The sequence below is a fragment of the Elaeis guineensis genome, chromosome 10 (genome assembly GCF_000442705.2).
Source record: "Elaeis guineensis isolate ETL-2024a chromosome 10, EG11, whole genome shotgun sequence".
NCBI lineage: Eukaryota > Viridiplantae > Streptophyta > Magnoliopsida > Arecales > Arecaceae > Elaeis > Elaeis guineensis.
The window spans coordinates 18,513,585-18,524,112 of NC_026002.2; the positions used below are offsets into that span (position 1 = coordinate 18,513,585).

A 10,528-nucleotide genomic window follows, 5' to 3' on the forward strand; every position below is an offset into this window, starting at 1 on the left:
ATATATACATCAAATTTAAAAAAATAGAAAAAGAGAAAAGGAAAGAAAGAAAAACAGAAAGCTTCATTCTTATCATGCAGAGATTTCGTCATGTGTCACACGATATCAATAATTCTTTTTCGACCATGATTGAGATGCATAGTAGCATCGTGAGTCTAATAACATCAAATTTATTGCCCAGGATACACAATCTATCAATAGAAATATTCATGATACAAAGCATCTTAGAATTGCAATGGCAAAAGCAATGATCATGGGGATGGTAGCAATGGAGTTGGTGCTGCTGGTTCGACCAATTTTGGAGGTCGAAGCAATAGCGATGTTGGTGCATAATTAATAATCGATAGAAAAGGTAAGAATTAAATCTCTTTGATAGTTGATACATGCTTGTTATAACTTAGAAAACCAATTGACAATTCATAATTTAAGGGATGCATGTTGCTCATTGAATCCGTCTCATTTCACAACAAATATAATGCATGGGGGTTGCATTATTATGCTGTCGTCGAGGTAGTAGCTAAATCTTACCACCCTCAGGAACCTCCACCATGCATCTTCCATTGTCATCCGAAACAATGTGCCTAAAACGACAGGCCACTTGGGGCCAATTGATAGCTGCTATTGCTCTTGGAGGCCTAGGTAAGAAGATATTGAAAGGAAACTGGTGATGAGATTAGAAAGCTGCAAAGCTTGAGGACTGGCGGATGCAAATTTACCTAAGGCAGCTGGCGAGTAATCAAGGAGGACAACCATGTGGAGGTAAGGTCCTTTCCCCATGGTTAATGCAAGTAGCCTTCCAATATATCTTGGGTCATTTCTTATTTTGATCATTTAAATTATTAATGGAGATTCTGAGAATTTGTTTGAAAGGTTGCAGTTGTTTGGAAAACAATAGACCCGGTAGTTTACGGTATAAGTATCTGAAGCCTATAGAATATGCTTTTTTTTCCATGGAAGAAACAGAGAGAAAGGAAGGGAGAGGGAGAGAGAGAGAGAAGTGGTGCGAGCTTCTTGTTTTCTTCCATTCTTCACTCTTACTACTCACCATTAGAGAGAGAGAGAGGGGGGTGGGGGGGGTGGGGAGGGTGTTGGATGAGCATGGTTATCAAAAAGGGATGGTGAAGAGGAAACAGGAAAAGAATTTGTGATTTATAACTATTTTATTAATTTTATTTTTAACTTGCAGATTTGTGCTTTACAAAATATAAGATAAATAGAACACAAAGTGCTGCTTCCCGAACCACTCATCTCTTTGCTAAGAGCATTGGGATGATAGGCGGTTCCATGCACCAGCTCACCAGTCACTGAAATAGTGAAGCTTTGTTCTGAAATATTTTGATCACTAAAAATATTTTAAATAATTCACATAATATAAAAAAGCCATGGTCATAGTGTTAGAAAATATTAAGAAACACAAATAAAATCACACAATAACATCAAGTTATAACAATACAAAGTTAATCAATCACTAAATACTTCCTAACGATGATTTTGAAAACTTTAATGGACTCACCGATTTTATGAATTGGATCATTTTTCCAACTTCAAAAACAGCAAGCAAATGAAAAATTCCAGAAACCGGTGCAACAACCTCAATTGAATGGAGTCCAAAATCAATCTAAGCCTGACAGATTTCCATTGTTGGATCGGATCAGGTAGAAGACTTAGGTTATTACCATCTGCAAGTCTTTCACCTTTCCAAAAGAAGTAAGGTTAAAAAAGATAACCTATGCAAAATACAAATCATAAAACAAATGAATAGCTTTGTGTAGTTGATTGTATCCTAAAAGAACTACAAAAGAAAACAAACAAATTGAGGCATTTATATCACAATAGCATTATCAGCAATTTAATCTTCATAAGATTAGTCAACCAGCATAAATTTGAGCAGACTAGAGTCGTAGTCTCAGGTCTACTGGGGTTATCAGGTCTCATATAATTAATATTAAATTCAGATTTGAAAGTGGTCATTTTTTTAAAATATAAGCCTGACTTAGATGAACTTTACATAGGTCACACCAGGCTCTACAATGTTGATTCCAGGTCATAATGGAATGGTCAAATCCACTTGCAAACTGAACTTATAAGTCATGCCAGATTCTTGACTTGACCAAAATGGTGCTCTGAAAGGGGCTTCAGCTTGAAGTAATCCTTGGTGTCACAAGGTTTCCAAGTTCTAGGTTCTTTTTTTCCTTTTTTTTTCTTTTTTTTTTAAGGGTCATGAAATCAGACAACATGAGGCATTAGAAAAAGGCAAAGCAGATTACCAGTCCACAAAGATAGCCGCTCCAAAATATTCAGAGAAGAGAGAAAAAAGGGCTCTGATTCCGATCCATCACAACCAACAACAGTTGCAACTATCAACAGATCATTGTAGGTCATATATGAGAAAAATTGATACCTGGTTACTATTATTGTAGTGGGTCAGTTATGGTTTGAGGCTTTGAGCACTCTCAATCTGTATGCAGTAAAAAATGTAGAAACATATAGGAATAAACTGGATTTAAAAACAAAAATAAACAAATAGTATTTAACATGGTATGGAATAAATGGGAATCTTGTACTTACAACAAAAAATGCCTTTGATGGCTCCGCTTGTATAAATCTTCCCAAGAGGTTATACAAGATACATAACATAATTAATCTCGATCTATTTTCTACACTTGGAGATGACATCAAAAACTTTTGTAGCAGTAAACTTCATAACGCACAAGCAAAAAAAAAAAAGAATAAAATAAAGCACATCAGTATCACAATATAACTATTCTGTCTGAATAGCAGTGATGCCCTCAAGAGCTGAGCCATGGTCCATGGATTGCAAATCCAACTCTTCATCAGAATCAATCACTTCTTCAAAGTCGTAGTAGGCATTTGCCTGCATGACATTCTCATTGTTTTAAACTTCTTGAAGGAAAAAAATCATATGTAAGGTGGAGTAAAAGTAGGTTTGCAGTACATTGGTTTTGAAATGAGAAACCACACAAGAATGAAACAGTTTTTTCCTTGCTAGAGCCGGCAAAAACTTGTTTGACAATAGCATTAGACAAACAGAAATTTTACCAAGCAAGGCTTCTCTATTTTGTTTTTCATCCCTAAAATATCAAGTTAGGTAAAACTTACTGCTTTTATGATGAGAATATGGAATTTCAGCCAACAATGTGGAGCTATGATGAAGAAAAACAAAGTAAATATTTTTTTCTTGTAGTCAGACAACAAATACCCTCCTTTAGTATAATAAATCCCCAAATAAATGCTATACATAGAACAAACTAGAAGCATTGCCAAAAAAAGAAAAGAAAAGAAAACCTAGTACTTTGCTTTTCACTAGGTTATGTAATGACATTGAAAGAAGCAGTCATGTACCTGAGGCCTTGGCTTTATGGCTTCAAAAGTATGGAATTCAGGAGAAGTAAAATCAGGTGGGTGTAGTACAATATATGCGCCACGATTGTTGAATCGTTCTTCCGTAGCCTGCATTGGTTATGATATATAGCACATTTCAGAATTCACAAGAAATATATATCACAAGAGATTGATACTGAGGATTATAATCAAGTGTCTCGTGCAGATCATATGCTCATATATTAAAAAATAAAGGTGTTTTACGTGGATGAGTTTAGTTAACAAGCTGCAGAGTTTAATGTCACAACACCAAGATGAAATCAAGAGTTCAGATGTTACATATGTAGATATAGAAGGTCATGAAAGTAGTAAAAGACGCATTACTGAAGCCAAGTATTAACTATAACCTACTCCATAGCAATAAAAAGTCACCATAGAAAAGAACTACAGCATTTCTGCATATCATGGTGTTAAAACTTAAAACCCTATTTATATTGTATTAAGATCTCTTCTGACAATAATTCAAGTTTAACTAATAAAATAATAAAACAACAACATCTATTTTGACTAGGAATGCAAAATATATATTAGTACAGACATAATTATAGACATTAGATAATCTTCCACAATATCAAGGAATTGGATTTGATGAAGATGATTGAACATGGCTGACAGGTTTCCATAGTTCTTGATATTACAGGTTAAATATTGGCATTGAATTATACAACAATTAAGAAACTGCATCCCTCGGAACATAGCAGTAGTTAAATCTGCCCATTCCATAGGCAAGGAGAACATCTGGAATGTGGCAGCCCAAAAAAATTCTCAAAAACCCTTAACTTACATGATGTACATGTCTGGGATTTGCCTGTTATTATTTGGGGATGAAGCGGCACGTGCAAGGTGTTCTGTACCCATTTAATGTAAGTCTCCACATAAATGAGTGGATAAGAGGCTATAACTCGAAAAACATTATATAGGGCTAATGCCAAGGTATAAGTACAAAATGAAGTAGGTTTTTAGTGAAGTTCCAATTATCAAAAAAGAAAAGTCTACTCTATGTCACAAATAATTCCTCACCAGAAACGACAAGTAGACAGATAAACTCAACATCAGAAAATCATAACACAATTGCCAGAGTATGCATATTGTTGATGCATGTTTAATTATTTTTGCATTGGTTCTCTTTATAGGCAGCCATCTCCATGGACATGACAATAAGCAGATCAGTGTTCTTAAAGCAAGTGCAAAGAATTCTGTAACCTGTCTCTATCTGATGCCTGGTCTATAAATGAGTCACTACAGAACTTTCTCAAAAAATTATTAGACCAGACAACTCTAACTGAAAAAAGAGTCAATAAGATCTTCCTTTTTCCTTTTTCTCTCTTTTTTTGTGTGTGTGTGCACATGTTTGGGTGCTCTTGGGGGAGGGGGAGCAATAATTTAACAACAGCTGCAGGGAAAAGCACATGGTAAGTTACAATGTCTAGACGATAATTCTTTGCATTACATGTTTAAGTGTTTAAATAAAAGATATATTAAATGTAAAGGGTAAAAAGAAACCTGAAATTGGGGGTAGTCAGGAGCACTAAAAAGAGTAATGAGCTTTCCTGATTCCACTGTATGATCTATTGTATAGCCGTCATTCATTCCACTAAGATCATGCCGTTTATCCCTTGCATCAGGGCCTTCATGTGACCTGATAATCAACTATAGTTCCAAAATAAACAAGATCTCAGAGAATTCCACTCACAAATTTAACATATCTATATATATTAAACCTCTGAAACATTGAATGATGCAAAACCAAAGAAACAATCCAACCATAACAAAAATCCTGAAGATAAGTTTTCCAAGAGAAATCTGATCATGGTTGTTGGCAATTTTCTAATTGATGAAAACAATGTCTCCACCTTATATCATTGGTAGATTATTATCTTAAGAAATCAAAGAATATGAAAAGATAGAAACATATCTTAAAAAGGTTTTAAGCTTTATTTTAATTATCCTTGTAGTGAACTAGAATTAAAATCCTTTTGTACTTTAACTAGGTAAGGATATCAAAATACAAAGTTGACTCAGTTTATGTAGCATATATTTCTATTTCATTTAATGATAAGAAATACAACAATCTGATGTTTGTAGAAATGCGCCCACATGGTAAACTACTTGGTGTAACTCAAAAAGAAAGTGCCGCTTGTTGCAATAATGCAAAGATGATAGCATTTCAGACAACAACTCATATAAATATTCCAAGATCAAGCCACAACTCCTCGCATATTATATGAGATACAATTAATGTGATTTTTTCATATATGCTCCCACATGCACTGCAAGCACAAATAACTCCCACAAGCTTAGGACAAGCCATTTTTGGCCTAAGTTCTGCAGCAATATTTATGTTAATATGCATATCATGAACTAAATAAGACTTCCTAAGATCAAAGAAGAATTTTGCAAGCAAATATGCAACGCTACTTCAAGCAAACTTCTTGAAGCAACAAAGCAATAGAAACTAACAAAAGCAAACAGCTTAGAACTTTAAAATTTCGCTACAGAATCCTGTTACGTGCTTCACAATGTATGAGTATATAAGATTGATAACAGAAGCTGGCATATCAACCCCCACCCTCCAACTTCCCAAAAAGAAAAGCAAAGAAAAAAAATACTCTGACATATGTTGTCAAATGCAAAGTTTTACTCTATCATTGAGAAATATTTGCATGTCAAAATCAATGTAAAACTCATTTAAAGTTTGTGATTCATCATCTAATAAAACTAGGGGGAAATCACCTAATACATCATAAGATACACATCATCGTAAAGAAAGGAAAATAAAACATATCTGAAAAAGGTAATACAAACCTTCAGATTATATTTTTTAAGGAACTCTTCAGTGCAATCAGGTCCCCATAACAAACCAATTCCTCTCTCTTCATTTGGAGAAATCCCTGGCTTTACTGAAGGATCAGACCATAGTACATCACCAGGTATCAAGTTTGAACCCTCCCATGGAGGGTCAAGAACTGTTCGCCTTGCATTTTGTAACTCCTCCAAGGAACCAAGCTTCAGTGAGTTTGTGTCAACATTGGTGACTACCTTTCGGCCTTTTTTGCCTTTTGATCTCTTTGATGAAGCAAGATTCATGCTGCGAAAAAGCCCTCCATGAGCAGTATATACACATCCTGCTATAATGGATGCCAAAGGAAGACCTTCAAAACATCTTAAACACTTTCGATAGACTTGTTGGCCTTGATCTCCATATTTAACCATTACCTCTTTCTCAAAGCCATAAACAGATGTGCAGTACTTGGATTCATGATTACCACGGAGGAGAAATACTCGATGTGGTAAAAATATCTAGAAGTCAGGAAGAAACATGTCAATGTACAGTAGGAAGCTAACTAGTAATGGGTAATAACCTTTCTTAATGATGTACAAATTGATAAAATAAACCTAGATGTAGTGCATAAATTACCCATTACATATCTGTAAAGGTCATGACCCATGTTCAACAATATTAATCCAACTGCTAGATACTTCCAGCGCTTTATATAATGTTGCAATCAGTAGAGATTTATACGTGTGTGCGAGCACATTTGTATATGAATGTATTTCATATAGAAAAAAATAACTACCTTAACTTTTGGGCCCCATGTCTGTGCTCACACCACCCGACCCCAACTCCCACACACGCATACAATATAAACAACCACCTTCCAATGCACATTCTTATATAGTTAAACTATTGATCACTTGGACTCATACAAAAAAAAATGTTGTCATGCCATTCTTGGACTTTTGAGTTGTTTCATCAATATAATGAATGGAATTAAGACTCAAATGTAAAGAACCAGAGTACTAATTAAGCCATTGGGCTTGGTTTAATGGCTTGGTTCTGACAGTTTGAACACCTCTTCTCATCTTATGCTTTGTGGAGAGGTTCTAGTTTTGAATCCAAATGGTGGCATTTCCAACATATTTCTTCAAAAAAGGGTGGAAATAGCCATTGAGTTCTAGTTTCAAGTGCCACATATATTACCAGATAGGTTCTTATCTTATGATCAATTTACATAAAGTTTTAAAAGTTACTTAACAAAATTTGTGGCTGATTGTTTAATTGAAGTTTGCTCACAAAGTTTCAATTATGCAAATTGAAGTCTGCAGTGTTTAGGACTACTTCATGTTTTGGTGCATATTCTAGTTTTTCCTAAATTTTGCTAATTTGAGATACTAAATATGGGTAATAACAAGCCATTTGGGTGGAAGATCTAGGATTCACTGTTCACATGCTTCAGGGTCTGAAACAGGGGAAGATATTCAACATTTTAGCTCGTCAATACTTGGCTCATTCAGCACTCAGCTTTTTGTCTTAGAGGCTGTGTTTGAGTTATCAAGGATAGTATGAACATTACTAGCTCTGTGGGTTCAGATTCCATGACTTGCCAAGGTCTGGTATATTATATGATGAGCATTTGAAAGTGATCTTTTGGTCTCTTCTTTAGTATGAACATCAATTGACTTATAGTTCAAACACTGACAAATAAAAACCTTTTCCTTGAAGTAAAAAAGCAAATCTTCTAACTTTTTGGAATCAGAAAGGGAAAAACAATTTCGAGCTCAGACTCAAATCAACCCTCCTTATATATTTTTCAGATCACTGTCCATGTAAGCGTACAAGCCAACCATTCCCAACAAGTAAATCACCATAAAATCATTAGTTTTTTGAAACTGAACTAGAAGAGGAGAAAAAGAAGAAGACAAACGCCAAAAATTCGATCTTTGGAAGCAAAATTCAATATTGGAAGGTAACTACATAGAGCAAGGGAAGGAAGAAGCAAAGAGAAGACCTTCCAAGCCAGCAAGAGGACGAAAGTCTCCAAGCCCCAGGCACCCCGATCCACATAGTCTCCATTAAACACAAAGAAGCGATCTTCCGATGGAAATCCAGCATCCTCCAGCAAGAAGATCACATCATGGAGCTGGCCATGAACGTCGCCGACAACGACGACACTGCAGGACTCGTCGCCGACGTCGACGGTCACGCAGTTGCGCTCCTTGTGGAGGATGTTGGATGCGGCGAGTACCAGGCGGTGGAAGACGGCGAAGGGGAGGACGGAGGGGAGACCGGAGGGCGGGAGGTGGCGGGAGGCCCAGTCGAGGGCGGCGGTGAGGGCTCGGATCCATTCGACGGTCAGGATTCCATCGGAAGGCCAGGCGAGGGTGATCTCCCGGGTGGAGGGAGGAGATGGGGTCGAGGCTTCGGTCGCTGAGGACGAGAGATCGGGATTGGAGATTTGCTTCGTGGACATGGACGCGGGAGGGTGGGGTTTTGGAGGCGGGGGAGATGGGAGGGGAGGGAGGAGGGATTGGGAGTTCGTGGCAGAAGATATGGGGGTGATGAGATGTAAAGTAGGGTTTGGAGGGTGATTCTTCGGAAGATCCACGACAGATGCAAGCGGCAAGTGCTGGCGATCGCCGGACCAGCTATAAAATCAATCAATAGGGAGAGATGTACGTGTGGGGGAAGGATGTGGGAAGGTTTTTCCTTCTTCCACTCCAGCAACACATTTGTGTTATTTCCTCCTACCAAAAAAGAAAAATATGCCATTTCCTACCACAACAATTTTTTTAATTAAAAAAATAGAGAGATTTATGTCACTGCCAGCCTGGTCAATTGGGTTAAGAGATTTGATGTCAAGATTAAAGATGTTATTTGATCCCAGAGAGATGAAAACATGGGGGGTCACATTTGATTGGTGGAAAGAGAAAAGATATTGGTGGACTTTGAATTAAAGATTTAAAGATTCAAATAAAGGCTAACAGAATGGTTGACTGGATGACTTTATTATAGCGGATCTAAGTCATAGGAAGCCTCATCTCTATTATTTGGTTATTTTTTAGATCTGCTGATGGTTTATGGGAGTAAGTATATTTATTAAAAGATTATATAAGGCAGCCGAGAGAGAGAGAGAGAGAGAGAGAGAGTTAAACTGCAGAAAAAAAATATTGAGAAATATAAGAAATGATTAGGGGTGGTGTTGCGGCCAACTCTCCGTCACTTATCGCTGAAAACGAATATCTACAAAATAGCATCCACGCAGATCGAATTTGTGTCTGGCGGAAACCCTCCGATGTCTAAATCAGGAAGAGAAGTTGGTGAATAGGAGTTGAATGTAAGCAATAACAGAGTTTTGACCCAGAATTGGCTTACCAACCCTGTTTCTCTTACCCCTTTCTATAGATGAGATTTTCGTAATCGTCGGACATAGTCCCGTATTTTATGGCGCTAAATCATCAGGCCATAATCGCGTAGTGAATCGTTAATTCTTACTGATCGCGCAGTGATATACGGTCAGTAACCGTTTGTGACGGTTGTGGCATATCTGAGTTGACTGGCTGACAATATATCGATAGAATCAGTGAGCGACCGTCGACTATTAGTTCTGTTATGTCGATGGTCAAGTCGTCTGTCGTTGATCGGTAGTCGGTAGTCGAATATCAGTCGGTCGATCGATCTTAATTGATCAACCGACAGTAGATCGGTGCAATTAGTTCGGTCGGTCAATGAAGAATCGGAGCTGTCTGTTCGACCGATGCATAGTCGGAGTTATGGAGATCAAAATCGGGGTCAGTCGGTTTACCCTAACAATTGCCCCCCACTCTCAAGTTCAAAGTGATTCGACGTGTGAACTGTCACGTAGTTTATCACGTTGGACGAAGAGAGTTCTGTTATATCGAGCCCCGATTTTGATGTCGTTTTCTCTGAGATATGAGTGATCGACTATTTTATCATGTTGACAGGTACAGTTGTCTGTCACATTGATCGGATGATTCGTTATCAATTGTTAGTATCAGGCGTCGTTTCGGAAAGTCGAATCGACGTCGGATGATATGATTCTGACAAGTAGATTTGTTCCACGTGTCCGAATGTTATTGGGTCGGAATTGTTCACGCGGATAGGGATGACGTGGCTCAATCTGGGGCAGGTGCGTCGAACCGTCCGATCAATGATCGATCCAGATGTTACCACATGTCGTCATCTGATAAATCTTCGATTTGACCGCCTTCATCTCGATCGTTGAGGGATCCTATATAAAGGATCATTCTCAGTCAAATTTTTATTTTTCACTATTTTTGGTGCTGAGACTCTGTCGGATTGTTGCCCCAATGCTCAAAGTTATTG

At 37.4% G+C, this 10,528-nt stretch overlaps 1 protein-coding gene across 1 annotated transcript; it reads right to left on the reverse strand.

The window, feature by feature from the left end:
* Positions 1–2,524: 2,524 nt before the first annotated feature.
* LOC105052873 (serine/threonine-protein phosphatase 7) lies at positions 2,525–8,968 on the reverse strand. Its single transcript, XM_019853068.2, is given in 6 exon segments — positions 2,525–2,875; positions 3,364–3,471; positions 4,906–5,052; positions 6,208–6,702; positions 8,193–8,693; positions 8,696–8,968. Coding segments are annotated over 6 exon segments (1,623 nt in total). The 5' UTR covers positions 8,954–8,968; the 3' UTR covers positions 2,525–2,761.
* Between the last annotated feature and the right edge of the window lie 1,560 nt (positions 8,969–10,528).